General features: G+C 39.4%; 1 protein-coding gene across 1 annotated transcript; it reads right to left on the reverse strand.

The window, feature by feature from the left end:
- Window positions 1-1,241: 1,241 nt before the first annotated feature.
- Window positions 1,242-11,669, reverse strand: cdhr5b (cadherin-related family member 5b). The gene is made up of 14 exons (XM_069162803.1): window positions 11,352-11,669; window positions 10,326-10,495; window positions 10,168-10,224; window positions 9,023-9,112; window positions 8,779-8,868; window positions 8,567-8,668; window positions 8,277-8,456; window positions 7,818-7,905; window positions 7,602-7,699; window positions 6,280-6,483; window positions 5,224-5,334; window positions 5,072-5,138; window positions 3,172-3,341; window positions 1,242-2,377 (listed from the first exon to the last, which is right to left on the reverse strand). The coding sequence occupies exons 2-14, from the start codon at window positions 10,431-10,433 to the stop codon at window positions 1,817-1,819; spliced, it is 1,926 nt and encodes a 641-aa protein (XP_069018904.1). The 5' UTR covers window positions 10,434-10,495; window positions 11,352-11,669; the 3' UTR covers window positions 1,242-1,816.
- Window positions 11,670-20,301: the final 8,632 nt, after the last annotated feature.

The raw sequence follows: 20,301 nt of genomic DNA on the forward strand, positions 1-20,301 counted from the left end.
AGCTGCACTGCTCTTAGACCTGCTGTAAATGATTCACACTTATATAACACTTTATCACCTTGGCAGTCACAAAGCACTTTACACTGTTTCCCTGTATTTTACACACTAATAGAGCTGCCATGCAAGATGCACGCTTGCCATCTGGAGCAATCACTGTCTTGCCCAAGGACAGTTTGATATGGCTAGGAAGGACCGAGGATCGAACCACCATGAGTATGGGCATCAAAACTGTGTGTACATAGTTTGTAAGGCGTACAGAAAATAAATAGAAAAAATATGCAACTAGGAACACAGCTGTGGTTTGAGCTGGTGGAGGCGCAGGCGCAAGTTCACTTCGAGATTAATACCGAAATTGAACTGCACCTGCGCATCTTTACCAACACACCTTCTGTTCACATGAATCCACAAAAAGTTTAAATATAGTGCAAGTACGGAAAAAAAAAAAAAAAAATCCCCTCGCGCTTCGTGCAAATGTTGAGGTGCCTGTGCAGAGCTGGGTACATACTGTAAATAGGGCCATAAGCCTCCACATGTTGGCCTGAGGACAGGAGTTTACCCGGATTTGCATGAAGCACATAGAAGCTGTAATGTTGTACGTGTGCTGGATACTGAGTTACACCTTCCCTCCCACTACTGTGTGCAGTGTTGTTTTTTTAGGACCTTTGAAGTTTGTTGGCCGAGCATGTCAACATATGAAAGGATTCCTTCTGTCTCCACCACGTGTGAGTCTGGACAGACTTGGAGGTAAACTGCAGCTTGACTGGTTGGCGGAAGCAGTTCAACTAATTTCTATTAGCAAATGTATTTGAGGCTGTCATGGCTACACTGTAGTGCCAAAGTCAGCCACGGCATTAAGGGCTAGGATATGAAAAATAGCACGTGGAAATGACAACAAGGGTCTCTGTTTATCTCTGTTAGAGTGACCATTGGGTTTTTGGTCTCCTTCCTAACCAATGGTCTTCATCGCTTACTCAATCTGTCTTGAAGACCAAATCAAGAAAGAGTTCTGGTTCTGATGTTGTTTTGGGGACCACGACAAGGTTTAGAAATGAAGTTATTTCTTCAGTTCAACTGCTACTGAACATTTCTGATAACCGCTTTGAATTATTCAAGAGAAGATCAGAGTTCTGTCAGTTTCTGTAATAAAGTTTTACACTCGTCAGTATCAGCAAGGAGGCTTTAATTATTAAGACGCTAACAACAGGTGATATGTTTCTGTTTTTATTACCTGCCATTTCTCTCTGCCCATTTGTAGTTTTATTGACATGCCAGCATTGAAAACAACAACACAAACAGTTAATAATTAACCAATATACCAGTAACTCCAATAAACATACCAACAAATCTTGAATTCTTTTAGCCAAGACAGTTTTCAGTGATCAGTACAGTGCTAGATTATGTTTTTTTCTTTTTTCAAAACCCTTCCATGATAGACCCACGATCAACCCCCTCAGCAAAATCCACCAGGCCTCTACACAACAAGTGGTTTCAATTCCTTTATTTCTACCACTCTCATCTCGGCCTCAAAACTCAGAGATTAATATTGTTAATTGGGTTTTGCTACATTCATTATGACATTGACAAAAGGCTGCAAAAATTTGAATTGACTTAAAATGTAAACCTTCACAATTATCAACAGTATTTCTAATTTAAATAATTCAGATTCATAAATGGCTTTATAAACCATTCCATAAAGTGTCCTGCGTGCTGCGTAATGGACTGATAAGGCGGAGTGTTACAAGAGTGACTGCTGACTTAATCATCATAGGATTTTATTATGGGTGGTTCCTTCCGTGTCCTCATCTTATGCCTCCTGTCACAGATGAACAGTCATTTCATCATCATTCTCTGAGTCGTCTGTCGGATAATCCATCCTCACCCCGAGTCCGCTGTCCAGATCTGCATTGGCAAAGAAGACCTTCGGGGGTTTTATCGACTGGTTGCCAGCTTCGCTGCCTCTGCTGCTGGAGGACCGATCCTCATCTTCCTCCTCGCTGTTGCCCTCTCCGTTGTCTGGGATGATGACCACCTCCTCCTTGGCATTAGGGTCAATGTCCTCCTTGAACCAAACTGACTTGTATCCCTCCTCCATGCGCCGCTCCTTGGTCAGAATGGGTTTTACCTCCTTCTCGCTGTCGCCCCCGTCCGAGCCCATGTCGCTGTTGTTATCAGACAGCAGATTGTGCAGCGGTGCAGTCGCCCTGAGGATGGCCTCCTCGCGTGAGATGTCCCACGCTGCTTTTTGTGACTCTCCATCAGTCATCACACTTCTCCCGTCTGGACCACCTGAGCCCATACTGCCTCCATCTTCATCCTTCTGGAAAGCCTCGTTGGTATACTGAATACCCTTCTTCTGATCACCTGAGCCGTGACCCAGCTGTGGAAGTACAGTCAGGCAGAGAAGACAGGTACAAACAAGATTAACAGTCTGAAGTTCCACTGGTGAACTATGCTTCAATTAAAGAGCAGCAGTATGAAGTCCATATGAAGGTGTTGGACAGAACTAACAACCTAAAAATCCATTGAGCAGAAATTTTTCCAATACACTTTTAGATTTCTTCAGTGCATGTGTACATACATTATCTTCTAAAGATAGTCCTAAATAGAGTGAGGTGAACATAATTAGTCTTCTTAGAGCCATGAACACTGACAACAATGTATGGAAGCCCATTTCCATCAATGTGATGAAAAAAAAGATCACATAAGTCATTATAATGAGAACATTTTGAAAACAATGACTTAGTATGTCCAAACAATAGCTTGGTATTTTAAATGTTTGATGGAAGTCATTATTTTTTGAAAGTTTCTTCTTACTTAAATAATAATTCTCATTATTTGAACAATGATACTCATTATTTTGAGTTGTTTCAAAGTCATTATTCTTAGAAAGTTTTTCATAATTTGATATATTAAGTCATTATTCTTAGAAAGTATCTTCATGATTTAGAAATACCAAGTCATTCGTTTGAGGAAGTTTCTCATTATTTTGAGATACATTTCAAGATAAGTAAGATAATGGTCTTTTTTTGTTGTTGTTTTCATCACATGGTGGGAATTGGCTTCCATTGTATTGTGACGAGTTGAGATCAAAGAGTTGGACAGGGATAAGTCTGGATGGTTAAGGTTTCTTTGGCCCTCACTTTGAGTGCTGTAACGACCCTTCAAACTTACAGAACTTTGAAACATGCTGGCTTCATAGATCTTCTTCCAGTCTGCTTTCCCCCGCTGCAGGCGATAGACAAGTACCCCAATGAGTACCAGACAAACAAACAGCAGAACACCCAAGGTTGCACCGAGTGCTGCCATGTCTGCGACCCGGTATCCACTCAGGGGGAGGATCCCTGCAGGAACAAAGGTCAATATGTACAGGCGTCACCAAAAACCAAGGGCAGTGCATCTTAAAGTCCCTCTCCTGACATTGATTAAATCCCTCAAAACATACATCTGTCATCAGAATTACACATTCAGAAGTTTTATCCAAGAAAAAATATCACCTACTGCCTGGTTTAGATTTAACCTGACACTTTCGGGCTCTCTATCTTACACCCAGCGAAAAGGTGCAGTGTAAGTGTCTGATTTCAGGCTGACACTTTTCATTATCTGCTGTTAAGCTAGCAAAAGTGGATTTGTATCGTAAATGCACATCCACCGTGCGCTTTCGACCACGCATAATAATAATATACAGCCTATTGCCTTCATTCATTGTGCGTGGATCTATGAATATGCAAACAGTCCCTGCCTCTATTTCATTCTCTCTATTTCAAATCTGGTCACACCTTTTATAGAACTAACTGCTGTCACAAAGCAATGCTCTGTGGTTGGTCGCTTTTAATGTCAACAAGACCTTTTCTAGTCCAAGGTGGCCTTCAACACTCACAAGAAGTTGAAAGTAGACTCGTGTCTCTTGGCTTTGTTGACACTTTGCACTTAATAGAACGAGAACGCTTCCAGATGTCTTTTGCTTCGCTTTGTTTTTGTTTTATTTTTCTTGTCATATCTTTTGTTATAAAAAATAAATCTATTCTGGGAACTGACCACTTGGTTGAGCTGTGCTGGCAGTGGAGAAGCTTCCTTCAGTGGTCAAAGTGGAATTAGTGGTTGAAATACTGTCTTCAGTGATCGAGCTAGTGGTGGAGATGGTGCTCTCGGGGGTTGTGCTGGGTTTTGTAGTTGAGATGCTGCTGTCGGTTGAGAGACTGGGGTTGGTGGTTGACACGATATTGTCAGTTGTCTTGCTGTTGGTGGTAGATTCTCCTATAGATGTCGTGGTCACAATGTCTGTAGTGCTCAGAGGCAAACTGGTGGTGGTGAAACCTGGGAGGAGAGCACACTGTTGAAGCTGAGGGGTTTCATCTCATGTTTTCTCCGAACCTCAAAAGATGCTTCAGACTGAAGTGAAATTTTGCCTTGATTTATTTGAAAGAATCTGACTGCTGCTTTATTTTTGACCAAAATTTGCTTCAAACAGGCAATGGATCCAAAAATACCAACATGTGCTCCAACCAACTGATGAGAGCACTGCCAATCGAACAGTGTTTCACTACGAAGGTTGCGGCATGTGACTCTTAAGCAGACCAACCACAGGACATTGTCACAGTGAATATGTGGCAAAATTCAAAAGCATAACTAAACTCAACTAATAGGGAAGATTAGTCTGTCTCACTCACAAGATGATAATTTGAAATATAGGTAAATTGCCTGAGGAGCAACCGAATAGCTAAGTGGCTGAGATGTGTATCACATGGTTGCAAATGGCTGGAGCAGTGAGTCCCTGGCTTGATCCTCTTCTGGCCAAACCTTGACTGCACGTCACTGCACCGTCACCGTCAAATAAAGGCACGGAATGCAAAAAGAGAAACGGTTCTTTGGCTCATTCAAAACTAAAAAGCATTACTTGATGTTTTGGTCCTGTGAGCTACCGTACAAGCAACAGCCCTTTCATTGTGGCATGCATATATTTTGACGGTCATGCAGTACATTGCACGATATTTCTGAGTTCAACCATAGAAGAAACAGAGATGGAAGCTTTATTAGTTTTTTAGTTGAGATGTCTATAAAGGTTTCGTCCTACCTAGTTTCACTTCCACTGACAACTCAGCTGTTGCTGTGTCATCATTAGAAGTGTCTAGGGCCAACACCTGGAGGTAAAAGATGGAGTTTAGTGCTCAATAAAAAAAATACTGTTCAATCAATTACTAACATTTAAGAGATTTCTAAACTCACTTGCATGGAGAGTGTGTCCTCTGGTAGATTCTTAGTTATGAACAAGAAGCCGTTAATAATGGAGAAATCACTGCTTCCGTTAATGGAGTAAGTGATGTGTGGATTAATACCCTGTTTAAAGAGATATGAAAAGGTTAGTGCTGTACATTATATAGACTGAAAACTCCCAAAACACTTTATCAGTCATCAAAGGTGTAACCGATTCAATGGGTTGAAACTGCATTTTCTTCTTGGAATATTAGTAATTCTGAGAGATATTGGGAGTTTCTGACTGCATCTCCAACTTGGTAAAAAAAATATCTACAGACATGTTCGCAGTTAAATCACTTATGCAAGTTAACTTATGCTCATTTTATACACTGTTTCATTGTATTCGCTTTCACTTGGTAACTGGTACAAATCCATAATCCAAGAAAAGTAGCAAATTTAGGATGTTCATCTGATGGGACAACCATGGAATAATGTGTAACCTCTCAGCTCAAGTTACAGGTGTTTTTTCCATCCTTTTGACAAGCATAAATGCTGTAGGTGTTCCCAAATCTCAGGTATTAACGTGGTACAAGTCGTTATTACAGATAGAAATGATTCTTCATAGAAAAAAAAATACATTTAACTTGTAATAAAATGCAATTTAACAGAAATTGGATGTCTGAAGCTTGCAAACTTTAACAGAATTCCACAGAAATTTTAGAAAGCTATGCCAATATGAGCAGGTGGTTCATTAAGATAAACAGTTGGTGATGCTAATTTTCCATTTTTGTGGCAGTAAACCACTTCAGAAGATTTTACAATAAAATACCTCCAGGGTTCAGGCTTAGATTTGAGGGAAACAAGGTATTAGCTGGTATTAGTTTGTTACACACACCTCATCGCTCCACATGTATATGATGTATTGATTCTGCTGACATTTTTCATCTCTCTACTGGATGCCAAATGTTTGTGTACATTATGATTCATTCTCCAAGTCGGGTTTCTTTGCACTTTCCTTGCATAAACCTTTTCTGCCTGAGACAAACAATTACAGAGGTTTATAAGGGTTTGGAGTCAGTGATTTACCCCAATGGCAGCATAGTCCTCATCCGTGGCAAAAATCTGTAGCGGCTCATCCTTGTTTGTCTGGTCCATCGCCAGGGCAAACAATGAAGTGACAACACCATGGTACTGACTCTTCTGAAACGTAGGGGGGTGGAGGCCCTTTACCTGGACGCTGATTGAGACGGTGGTGGTGGCAAATTGATCACTGTTTATCGTCTGAGCTGCCTGAGACAGAAAAAGATACCTGATTAAAGCTTCAAACAATAAAAACGTCTGTTTTACAATGCAAAGATTTAGACTTTAGGATATTAGAAATACTTAAGTAAATTCCCTCAGCAGCACTTAGCTAATAATTTTTGACAGCCTATGCTCCAATATCTGTATTTTAGGAAGATGACTAAATTTCATTTAGAATTGATTCATTTTACAGTTTAGTAAGATTTCTAGCCAATTTTATCTGTGGGCATTATGATTCCAATTATGGTTAAAAACCTTCTCAGAGTTGCCATTTAATCCTAAATCGGTTTCAGTTGAAGTAACTGTCACAATTTAAACTCAAATCTCATTTATTAGTCATAAATTAGTCATTTGATTAGTCGATGAACAGAAAATAAACCGATATTTTGGACAATCTGTCTCAGCTGGCTGAAGGTGCATGCCAGTTTCAATGTTTGATTGAAGTACAGTATATAAGATATACATTTCTCAGATAAAGATCTCACAGCATGCTCCGGAGGGTAGACAGTGTCTGGTTCGGGGACCTAAGAATTGTCTCTTTGCAGACGATGTGATGCTGTTGGCTTCATCACACTCTGAACAGCATGCACTGGATCAGTATGGGTGTAAAGCAGTTGGGATAACTATCAGTACCTGAGGCCATTGATTATCTGCCAGAAAGCTGTGTCGCTCCTTCCAGCTTGGAAGTGAGTTTTCAAATTACCATGGAATACATTCATTTGGAAAAATACAATTTACGTGGACTTGGAGCTGATATAGTGTAAAAACATATTAAATTAGCTGTTGAAAAAAACAAAACAAGTGTAAAATGTTTAATCTTAGAATGTTAACGCTCACTCATCTCATTTTAACAGAAGACGAAATATAACAACAGACATCATCTTCGAATCTGAGTAGCAGCCAGATTCCACTAAAGAAAAGACAATATATGCGTTTAGGCTGAAGCCAGACTGTTACATTTTTGGGTTGTTTAGGTTAAATGCTAAAACAATGTGTTCCTGTTCGTTTTATCTATTACAAACCCAAATGTTTGGTTACAGCACAAGTCACAGATAACACCATCAATTGAAGGAATTGGATAAAGCACATCAATGATTGGTCTTTACCAGCACTGTCAGGGTGATTGTTCCCAACACGTCAGCTGGCTTCAGCATGCTGATGCTCCCCGTGTTTGCGTTGATCTCAAACAGACCGTCTTCATGTCCTGAAACAGAGACATGTTAGGCTGCTTCTTCCTGCCAATAATGAGCAACTTATTCCTGAGGATGCAGATGCCACACTGGAAATAGACCATTGTTGTTCCTATAATCCAAGATGCTTACCACTTAGGAATGAATACGTTATCGCCGCATTTAGTGTGTCTCCGTCAATGGCAAATAGAGGTCCTGGTTTAAGTGGTAACACTCCAGTCTGCAGAGAAAAATAAATTCTTATATCCCTACATGTGTAATCAAGTGCTTAAAATGAAGAGGATTTTAAGGCTGTACTGAGGCCTCAGTGTGCATGAGATAGTCTTTGTCAGGTAATATAAATGTGTTTTAAAGCTACTTAAAGATGGCTGCATCTTACAATTTTAACTTACAAGCTTTTCACCCTGCCTTCTAATATATTAGACAGACTCTCCAGACCTTCAGGCAGTAAGCTCTCTGAGTGGCTGCTTACGATAAATGACTTCACTTCAGGCAAGATATCATGACTTCACTCCATCGATAATCAACTTACAATTCCATATCAGTACTGGAATTTCAAGATGACGTCCTACCACGATGAGAGTGACCCACCTCTTGTTCATTTAAGTTAACCCTGCCGGTGTAGCCGGCACTCTGGCAGATCACAACCCCACCCATTTCATGTTTGATGCAAGGCTGGAACCACGGCGGTCTGTTGTCCACGTCTACGATAGTGACTATGATAGTCGTGGTGGCGGTGAACGATTGCTCACCAGCATTCATTGGTGTGTCCTAAAAACAACAACATTTGAATGAACATGCCTAAACTCCAGAGACGGAGAGAAACATTTCATTTCACTGAAAAAGAGATCATTGTGTGGAATCTGCAGAGCAGTACTCACTTGCACAGTCAATACTAGTGTGGCATTTTGGATTTTGTCAAAGACAAGACGTGTTTCAATGAGGACTTCAGGGATAGTAGGTGATTTCAGTTTAAAATCATTCTGCAGAAATATAACATGACAATAAAAAGAAAAGTTTACTGAGAATTCATATAAATGTTGGCCCAACCGAGAAACAAAAATAAATAAATAAATAAAACCCGAGGTCTTACAGATTCAGATGTCAATGTGTAGGAGAGGCCTGAATTTCCATCTGAATCTGTGGCTGGGAATGTGCCCACAGTTGCGCCTACAAAAGACAGCTGTAAAGAAAACAATAGAATTAAGTATAGCTTGTGTAAGGTAAGATATAATATAGTATATTAAAGTGAGAGTTTCAGTTTTATTTAACAAAATAAACCAAAACATTTACAGCGATGAATAAGAATTAATGTTAAGTATTTATCAAACTCTTACCTCATTGACAGCAACGTGATAGGAATTCTCACCAAAGTTGGGAGGGTTATCATTCATGTTGGTTATTAGTACATGAACTGTAGTTCGGAACTGCAAATAAAGACACAGTACTTGTTAAGGTGATTTATTGTGCTCCAATTTTACATCATTGTTTCATGAAACTTTTATTGCATCTTTACTAAAACTTGAATTATGACCAAAAAGTAAATGCAAAGTCAATGTCTGAAAAAAAAAATACAGGATCTAAAGGTTTTATGTCTGCATAAACTGCTGAAGAATGTGGAACAACCGAAACCATGAAGTTTCTCTGAGAATCAGCACAACTTTAACTTTAGCACCTGAACAACATTCTTATGCACCAGGAACCTTTTGAACCACTTTCAATATCACCTGTATCCACCACAACTGAACCTGTAAAACTGGCTTTGTTACCTGGAGAACCTCCACCTGCACCTGTACAACCTCCTCAAGAACCTACAGTATAAATACCTGTACAACCTCTTGAAGAACCTTTACAACACCCTCAATAACCTGTAAATCGTCTTCAAGCACCTGAAGGAGCTTTTCAACCACTCATACGACCTCTTTACGAAACAATTTTTTTTTCCTTAAGACCTTCTCGTACATAAGGAACCTTCTCACACATAAGGAACCTTCTTACAACAGAACATGACGAACAGATATTATTACCTGCAAAATGTCCTTCAACACCTGAAGAACTTCTTCAAGCACCTCTACAACCTCCTGAAGAACCCATGCTGCCACTTCAATCAACAACAATTGCCTGCTTTTTAACAATCTGTATAACACCTCAAGCGTCTGTAAAACCTCTCCCAGCACCTATTACCACCTCTGCATGCCCTTGTACAATCCCCTTAAAAACCTGTGCGTAAGGAGCACCTTCACAACATTTAGAGAAACCTTTACCACCCTTTGAGGAAGTTATAAAAACATCCTCCAAATTGAAACCTCTGAGCATCAGTATTTTTTGAGAAGCTGTCATCAACCCCCAAATAACCTCAGAGGCAGCCTTTATAACTGTCACAAGACAAGCTTATTCAAAACAAATTGGAAGTTTAAATGAGAATAGAGCAAATGATAATCAATTACAGTTGAACATGTTTGGTGTATGAGGACAGTTTTACCGTTTCTTCTGTGGAGGTCATGGTGCAAATGATGCCAAGCGAATAAGTTTGTTCTCTCTGCAAACATAACAAATGTCACATACAACAGATTTTTCTGTGGGATCTAAACTGAGAGATTTTTTTGTCATTTTCTAGCTTTTAGTCATGAAAGACCATACCTCATAGTCTAACACCTCTGCAGCGATGAGCTGGTTTCCTTCAAACCTGAATGCGGTTTGTGTGTTCGTAAAGTCGATGGTCACCCCTTCCTGGGTTGAGATGGTCATCACAAGGGCACCCACCGTGTTGTTTTCTTTAAAGTTGACCGCCTCTGGTGGAGGAGAGCAGACTGTTGGGAGAGAAGAAAAACAGTTGTCACAATTACAGAGAGACCAAAGTCAATTTAGTAAATGGATATCAGTTTCATCTGTTTTTTAAATCCGAGATAGTACTGCTAACATAATACTTGAAAACAAAAAAAACAACATGTATATTCATGCAAGCATGGATACTGCTGTTACCTTATCCTGATCTGTTAACCTTACCTTACTTCACCATATTCCTGACAACTGTCCATAACTTAAGTGATATGCCTAATCACAAAGGACAAATTTGAAGGGAAACACTGTTTGCAAAGGGAGAAAAATAATTTGACTGGTGCGATTCGTAGTTCTGCAAACTACATGGTAACTACAGGTAAATAATACAGTTACGCTCTGTAATTCTACTCTTCCTATGCATATTGTAAATTAGCATGTATGTTAAATCCCAATGATTTAATTAAGAAAGGTATCCATGCTGTGACAGTAATACTAAAATACACACTCACCAGCTATTTCTTCTCTTTAAAGCTAAAATTATATATCTAATCAGCCAATCACGTGGCAGAAACTTTGTGCATGCAGGCATGTCAACAAAGTCAAGAGGATCTGTCAAATTTTAAACCAAGCTCGGATTGGGGACGATAGGTGATTTAAAGATAATGTAAAGCATATTCCAAGATTTGCTTCTCAGTACATTATATACGTGTGAAATGAATTGCTGGAAGCATATGCAAAGCTTTTAAACTTTGTCGCACTGAAATGTGGAGTTAGACCGCTAAACAGTTTCTCACCCGTCTTCAGCTAAGGTGTTTTTTTTAGAAAACCCAACGTATCTACGTCACAACAACCTATCTATGTCAGATCACAGACAGTTTATATAACCTTCTGCATGGCTCCTCCTCTCACACGGTGAAATGCTATAAAAGCCTGGAGCTCATTTGCACAAGAGGTCATCCCACTCGACTTCAGTTCTACTCCTGCCGTAGTCAGATTGTTGTTGTACATCAGCTAGCTGCTACATGACGTCTCCCTCCACCCGCAAGTGCATCTTTCCCGGAAGCAAGAACCTCCAAAGCAGCGCTGCATCACTATTTAAATTCCCTACTGATGAAGGAAAAAGAGGTGGATTGATTTCGTGAAGAGCCTCGCTAAAGGAGACGGTAGGATTAACACCAATAACCTCCGCAGGGACCATTTCACGGCGGATAGTTTCAACTTGGACCGGAGACGGACCGAGTTCACAGACGCACCGCTTCTCCTGCAGCGCAGAGCCGATCCGAGTTTCACCCTCACGGCCGTTCATCTTCCGCTCGCACCGGCACCGTCCACCGCCGCCGGACTGGACCGCGCCGCCGGCCGTGTTAACAACCCATACTTCTGTGGTGTGATGAACTTAAAACTCATTTTCATTTCTACTTTACAGCATCTTTAACATGGCTGTTGGTGCCAGTTTTTTTTTCACGTTTAGGGTCTAGAGAGAATGGCACAGCAAAGAGAAAAACATCCAATGAGCAGAGTTTCTCTTGGAGAAAATGTGTTGATGACGTCTTTAGTGGTGAAATGTCCAGACTGGTTTTAGCAGATAAAAAGGCAACAGTAACTCGATAAACCACGCTTTACATCTGAGGTATGCAGCACAGCATCTATGAATACACAATACGTGGAACCTTGAATTAGATGGTCTACGGCAGCAGACGACCACACTGGATGCTGCTCCTGCCAGCAAAAACAGGACCACGTGGTGCCAACCGGTATCACGGCGAAGCGTGAAACAGACATGTAAACCGAAAGCAAACCGTGACATAGCTACGCTTGGAAACAAAACACAACTCAAGAAAATGTTTTTGTCACCTCCTGGATTGGTAGTCTGTGACTAATGCCTCCAAACCACCCCTCTAGTCTCGTAATACCGCCTAAAGATGTCCTTTGTACTTGTATCCAACAAGGGGAATTTTTTCCCGCTACAGCAGCATGCAAATATACAGGGTAAGCAATAAAAATGACAGAATACAAATATAAAGTATAAAAATGTAAAAATGAACAGTTTATACTCAATAAAATTGAATTATTTAGTGCAAATAATTATTTTGTCAGACAGATTTGGCCAGAGGTGAGCTGTTGTAACGTCTTATTGCAGTGGGCAGGAATGATCTCCTTTACGATCACAGTCTGCTAACCTTTATGATTGGGAGTGCTGCTGTGTGGCAAAAGCGAGTTATTTCAGCCACTGTTTTCTTTTCTCTCCGAGAATTATCTTCAAATTTTAATAGAAATGTATTCACAGATCGGCACATCTTTTTTTGAGCCACACCTTTTCATGTAATGTGTCGCCTCACAATGTATTCTCTCCCATGTCAATTTGAGACATAACTCTGGCATAACAAAGACACCTTCCACCGGCTTCACTTATAAGTAGTTTTCCGGTCTTTGTTGTAGCTGCATTTCCTTTATTTTTGTGGGTCTTTCAGTCATATTTGGCAGAAATCTGATTAGTTTGTGACTTGGTGCTGACTTGCAAATTTGTCCTGTTTAGTATAGCGTTGGTAGTACAGATGGTGACGCAGCCTCATGATAACAGCCTTTCCTGCTTCCTCACAGCCTTTGGAAACAATCCAGATATGAGAAAACCACCAGCTACAGCGGTCACAAACTCACCAAAACTTGACAATGAAAAACTGCAAAAACATCGCCCGGTCTGACGTGTCTCGTTTTCTGCTGTGACTTTCAGGTCAGAATTTGGTGTAAACAACAATCAAGGCGCAGATCCTACATTGTGTCAAAAAACGACCCGGGTGGTGGTGTAATGGTGTAATTTTTTCAACTCCTTGTCGAATCTATGCCACGAAAAATGGATTAAATTCAACATAAAAAAAAAAAAAGTCTCCACCCCTCAACTCCCCAGCCTACATACTCATACTTTCCACTACGCTGTGTCGCTGTCACACTACTCCCTGCTTGTCACTTACACTCTTCCCTCTTGTTTTGTTCCACTTTTACAATATTAATCAGATAGATACAAAAAAAGAAGGTAGAAAGCAGCAGAAATCAGAACTCACGTTGGCCGGCCGCACTCGACGTTTGATGCAGAATCAGAAGCAGCAAGCTGAAGAACGTGCTCGCGGTGAAATTAATTCCGTCCATGTCCTTGTCTATCCTGTCTGAACTGAGCCAAGTCTGTCTCTGTTTTCTGCTTATCTGCTCGCATTTATGACTGCAGTGGACTTTTACCCATCATAAAAACACACGTCTGTTTGCTGGGAAGCCATATAATATATTTTTCTGTAACATATTATTGTCTTTTATTAGACTTATCTGACAAGAAACATATATGATAACGTGTTTGCACATATGTAGACGTAAAGATAATTAATGGAGTGAATCAAGTGTCCTTTTAGCTAATGTTTCCACATTGTCCTCTACAATCCTCCGCTCCATGTCCTCTTCCTCATGAGATCATGTGGGATGATTAACAGTTATGGTTGACAACCTTGGAACAAAAACAACAAACAGAAATAGACACCACAAGAACAGTCGCTTCAGAAACTGTTCAGACTCCTTCCCTTTTTTCACATGCTGTAAATTTAATTCTAACCATTTTACATGTTTTCCAATCAATCTTCACGTAATAAACCATAGTGATAAAGTTTTAAAAAAAAAATCAAAAACTGAAATCTCTCATTTATAAAGGTATCCAGAGCTGGATTAATTACTTTGTAGAATCCCCCTTTGGTAGCAGGCGAAGCTTTCAATCTTTTTGGGGAAGTAGCTTTGCAGATCTGGATTTGGGAAATTTATTCCATTCCTCTAAAGTAGCGTCAGGTATCTGTGAACCTCCACCTTCAGGTCTCTCCTCAGATGTTCTGTGGTGTTAAATCTTAAAGTTTGTGCACCTAAAAGTTACATAATCTGAGTTTTACATCAATCTACAACATAGTGCCATTTAGCTTCTCTATTATTGGCTGACGTCTTATCGATGAAAAATGATGGTATTTTCTCTCTCCTGCTAAAGCTTGTGTGCTGTTAAGCATGTTCTGTGTCACTGACTTTGAGGTGCCAGTCAAGATGAGACATCGGGGGACACTTACAAAAACATTTGGAAAAACTGACAGGATGACTATTTTTGACAATAATGTTTGCAAAAAATTTCCATGCAGATTCATGAGTAGTCTTTTAATTATTTTGAGCACATAGTTTTCTCTAAAATAGATGACATTTTAATGAGGTGTAATTTTACATAACATACATAACACATACGTAATATTTATTTTTGGCCCATGACCCTCCATCCTAATTCATTTTTGGCCACTCCGGTGTTGTCATGGCTGTTTGCTTTGTGGTGAAAGATGAACTGTTGTTCCAGTCTCAGGTCGTTGGAGGTCAGAAATAACTGTGGTAAATTGAAATGGGCTTGGTTTTTGCCCTCTTTATGCAGTGGGGATTATTTCAAATGTATTTTTATGTCCAATCAGTTGGTGTTGCCAATCAGGTGTGGACTCCAATCAGGGTCTAATCAAACATCAACCACTGTTAAAGCAAACAGGAGGCATCCGACTAACATTTGGTGCCACAACAAAGGTTCTGAATACTTTTGTAAATGACGGATTTCAGTCTTTGATTTTCAGTAAATTTCCAAAAGTACAATCTGTTTTTGCTGTTTTTCTCACCATTGTCATTGAGGCATGTTAATTTCATCAATGCAGACTTACATCTACAACACAACTAAGTGTGCAAAAAGTGTTGTTGCTTATTATGTAAAAATGTGTTGCTCTGTCGAGATCAGCAATTATCACACCCACCTCATCATCTGAACAGATCCACCCCATCAATATACCATATTAGGGTTGCCAACACACAGTTATCCAGCAAAAAGGTTAAATGGCTCAACAGAATGGGAGTAACTTTCACCCTTACACCTGCAAGGTAAACTTGGCTCCTGAAAATGGCTGACAATGCACGAAGAAAAACGTTTTGAATTTATTTTCCATTTATTTCAGTTCAGTTCATTTCAATCTGACCATTCTGTTAAAACACACTGGTTCTTGTATAGCTTTTATTTGGGTCTGGTACACATGTGCAATAAGCAGTACAGGATTCAGTGCTTTGCTGAGATTTACTTTTTTTTTATGCATTTTGCATTTTGCTTTGTTTCAAGTAGCCAGCTTCTACGTCATGAGAATTAGGCCACCTAAATGCAATACATAAGGTAACACAAAACGTAGGACAGCTTTGCCTTGGTGGGTCATCATGGTATTTTAGATGGCAGCACATTTTTTGTGAGTACATCCTTTGCATCACTTCACTGATGTAAGCCTCCTGGTACCTGGTGATAATGACGAGGATGCCAACATATAAAGTACAAATTTGGCAGATGCAAATTTCAATTAGTGAAATTTGCATCTGCCAAATAAATCGTTTTATGTATCTTGGTGGGTTATTTTAAGATAAATATTTGTCTTATTTAATCTGTTGGCATCGTAAATGAATATAGTGAAATAAAATAGTAATTCAGTCAAATTATCATGCAATGATTAACAAGTCACAAATCATATGGTTTTCAATTTGATATCCACATACAGTATGTTAAAGTATGTGTTTGAAGTAATAATAATATGCTCTTTTTACATAGCACTGATTGACACAGACATTTATGGATCCAGGCTCATTGAAAGATTTCAGGGCTAACCCTGACCTTAACCCTGAACCGAGAACTGCCCCTGCTGCAAGGGCACAAGTGTAAATGGACTCGGTTGCTTTCAACAGCATGGTGGAAGATTCAGATTCATCATGTAGAAAATAATATTATTAGAAATCTCAAAGCTACTTATTTTTATAATCAGTCATTTAGCAGCAGGTCTGAGGACGGCATGCAACCAGAAGAGGAAAGACAGCTAGACTCTCTTTCCTTAGTCTGTCTTACTGAACTCAGTGTACCTGTCCTTATTGGTACTATATTTGTTCATATCCATTCCTCCAACGGAGTGCAGTTTATAAACAATGTTTGAATAGATTGAACACACGAGTCCAGAGAAAAGCACCTCTTCAAACATAATTTATTAACAAAGATGTCTGTGTTTCCCACATTAAATATGGTAAGAGCTGCATGTACAAATATTTATTCAGAGTATCAGTAACACGTTGGTCCATCTGACTTCAGATTTAATCTCTCTGTCTCTGCTGAGTGTCTTCTACAAGTCGGTCGGCCAGTTGTTGTAGACGGACGGACACATGTACTGTCTCTGCAGCAGGCTCAACCTTTCCATATCTCCTCCCACAGCACTGCAGACAAGATGTTGTTAAAACGTCATTTGGTGTTGTTAGAAAGACAAAAAGACAGTGTTGAACAAAGTGATGACAGGAAAACTTTATAAAGTAAATTCTCAAATAAAGTAAATTCTCAAATAGTGCCCGTTGCCTTTACCTTGCGTGCCAAGAAAACGGACCTTTCATTTATGATTGTTTCACATTACAGACAGGCCTTTATATTTGATCATAAAAGTCAGCAATAAATGAAAACACTGTGCGAGAAAGAGAACGTTTTTTCAGCAGGTTGGTGTGACAGGATGCCAATGGAGCTGCGTAGATTATAAACTATGCCATACATTTTTATGCTTATATATTCCATCTGTTGTCTGTTGTCTATCTGCATGGACATCATATGAGACTTATCTTGAAAAGTCAGAAAAATTAGATAAGTTAGTCATTACAGCTCTTAAGTAAGGTATAAATTATTAAAGTATTTTGTTTCCATTTTTTAAAATTATAATGATAGTGGATTTGGTGGTGGGCATAAAGTCAGAGGTTCTTCAATGGATCTATATATCTATATCAATGTAGGCAGTAATAAAGTACAATCAAATTGATTATTGAGCTTTTCAGAATAATAGTATTATATTAAAAAAAAAAATCACTTGTGATAGTGAGACGTGTCGCCTATCACTGTTGTTCTGCTGCGCCTGGAGTGTCACCCACCTCTTCTTGACTCCCTGCATGCGGCGCAGTAAGGCGCAGATGGAGCTGTGTTTGGCTTTCGATCGCAGAAACTCCGCGTATCTGTTGGAGAACTCGATGTCTCCCAGCTGCCTCCGGCGGTCCAGACCTACAGACAGCAGCTGCCTGAAGCGCAATCACATCCTTTCAGTTTTTTATTTTCGTTTTCAGCAGTTACACAGCAACAGCATCATTCATTTGGAGTGTGATGAATGTTAAGCCCAATATTCACTTTGTTCAAACTCCAGGAAATATCAAACACTAAATGCTCTAATGTGTTCATCAGCTTTAGTCTCAACTCTTCACTGATTGCTGAAGTGGCTGCTGAAAACTACAATAAGAGAACGGTGAGAGTGAACCAAAACAGTCAATTTGTGGTTTCAGTATAAAACTGTGAAGCAGATGGGAACAGAAGATTTAGGTGATAATTCTCTGAAAAGCTCCAAAGCCTGACTGTATGTGTGACATGCAAATTCTGCAGTAAAGTAAGGGATTGTTTTCAGGGAACAAGTTTATTGTTAGTGTAAAAGTTAAGTAATAATCTTCGGTGTAAACTCACCTGAGTCTGGCCTCGAGCAGAGCATCTGCAGAGTTTCCTGATAGAGACCATGGTGCATTCAGGTTTCTCACTAGATTCAGGAAACTCTCCGCCTCACCTTCATCCCTAAAGACACACATTTCAAGAAACACAAAGAGGAGGAAAGTGTGTATTTTTTTTTTTCATCCTGCTGTCAGTTCTGAATATGAATCCCTCTGTCGTCTGTATTGTGGAAGCGAAATGTCCTCGTTAAAAGAAACCGTGTAGTTTTTCATGTAGTCCGTAATTTTGATTTGCTCGTGTGATGGTACCTGACAGGAAGTGATGTGGTGAGGTGGAGGAGGGCCAACAGCAGGAACACCTGACTGACACTGATGGATGGCATCATGAGGGGGATGAAGATGACAACTTCCTGAAGAGACAAATAGATTTCTTTTAAACCTCTTTTAATACACTTTGATCTGAGTCTGTTTTTCATGGTTTTCTTATGATCAAAAGAATAATACAAACACAAGACAACATTATGACCCAGTGTGGTGTGGAGACCTTAAATGGTCGGCAGGCTTACTTCACCCTCACTCGACACTTTTAGGATGAACTGGAAGAAAGACTGTATCAGCCAAACTTGTGCTTTTTGTCAGCTGCAGCTTTGGAATTTAACTCTCTTCAAAAATGTGCTTATAAAAATAAATTTTTATGTCACCTGTTAGCTTTTCCATTTTTTACCCTCGTAAATGTTATTTACGTTTTTATTTGTTAACGCTCCTGTACTGGTCTGTGCTCGCAGATTTCATTTTTTTTTATGTTTGAACATGTTTCAATGACTTTTCGAGCAGTTACAACCAACGCAATCATACGGTTTAATGTCATATTGTAAAGATTTTTTTTTACTTTGCTTGTCATAATTACAACCGGAAATCTGTGAACATGGAACCTGATATATCAAACCCAAACAAGTACCGTAATGTAGGCTAAATTAACCCCACATGATGTGATATTGTTATTATACAACCTCCTGATGGTGAGAAATTGAAAGTATTTAAAACAGCACCAGGTCGCTTATATCAGTCGTAGTCACAGCCTACGGTATGCCTGCCGGCAGTTTTAGGAAGCATGACCTGCAACCTGAATTTTAAGACTTGGACTATGGAGAGCGACGAAATGTTCAGGAAGTATAAAAATAAAAACAAGTTTGGCTCCAATAGTGAGAAACAAAAGTGAAGTTTTCGATTGATCGATTAAGTCTCTCTTCTAGCTCTTCTCCTACAGCTACACATTAGATCACTGCCCACAGTCTTACTTTATAATCATGCACAATACAGATTGTAGTTTCAGTCGTTAACAAACATTATTGGGGTGCATGGAAGAAAATATATCAGTTCATTTATATCCTATAGACACCTTCCGAACCAGTGATCTCTTCCTCTCTAAAGAAAAAAAACCATGTTGTGATTTTTCATTTATCCAGTTGAATAATTTAGAATTTGGTTTCTGTACTACTTGGAAGAAATAACATCTTAAAATGAATAAGATACAATAAAAAAGATTGCTAAAATGAATAAAGATTGCTAAGACGAGGTAAAAAAATGCTAAAAAGGAACAAAAGCTCTGAATAGTCGCCGTATTAAGAGACTCACCTGGACCGATCCTGCTCAGAAACCCAATCAGACCTGCAGACTGAGAGTCAGAGTCCACGTTGCCTCCTTTTGTACCTCCTCGGGTATCGACTGCGCGACATCCTTCTGACTTTATGGGAGTAATTATTTATCGGGTCAACACGTTGAGTTTGGAGTCAGATTTTCCAGCCACAGAAGTGCTTTGTTGACATCCTGAGATCTTAATGAAATTATTGGATCTGACTTCCTTAATGACACCTAATCACCTGTGAGAGCTTCCTGCTGTTTTGTCACGCAAAATCATCCACACATCGGTTCAGAATATTGATCCAAAAACAAACATTTATTTATTTTTATAGCTGTGATTCGTGCTTCTGTTTGCTCAGTCTTGACTGCCCTTCAAAGATTTGGGCGGCCTTGTGGATTTACACTCAACTTATTATTACTGAAATAACAATTTACATTCTTGTTCTTTTGTCACTTGGTTCTATCAACCTTATAAAGAGCTGGAAAAAAATTATATCACACCTGGTTCTCTGTCTCAGGAGTTTACTTTCTATATTGCAAGGCAAAAATGATTTATGATTTTAACAAAAGTTTAAAATCAAAAAAGGTTTTGTGACTTAAAAAAAACATGGTATAAAAAGTCATTGTATAGTATAAAATTTTGTATGACTTTTTGGACCTCTGG

The sequence above is a fragment of the Embiotoca jacksoni genome, unplaced genomic scaffold, assembly GCF_022577435.1.
Source record: "Embiotoca jacksoni isolate LCO1_2020_lvr unplaced genomic scaffold, fEmbJac1.0.p SCAF_3, whole genome shotgun sequence".
Taxonomy (NCBI): domain Eukaryota; kingdom Metazoa; phylum Chordata; class Actinopteri; family Embiotocidae; genus Embiotoca; species Embiotoca jacksoni.

What these genes read in the sequence shown, in the direction of transcription:
- cdhr5b (XM_069162803.1), bottom strand. Translation starts at nt 10,433, where the DNA reads ATGACCATCTCAACCCAGGAAGGGGTGACCATCGACTTTACGAACACA. An exon ending in AGGACACACTCTCCATGCAA is followed by an intron (nt 5,139 to 5,223) that starts GTGAGTTTAGAA and finishes TTTTACCTCCAG; the next exon opens with GTGTTGGCCCTAGACACTTC. An exon ending in GTCAGTGGAAGTGAAACTAG is followed by an intron (nt 3,342 to 5,071) that starts GTAGGACGAAAC and finishes TTGTTCCTGCAG; the next exon opens with GGATCCTCCCCCTGAGTGGA.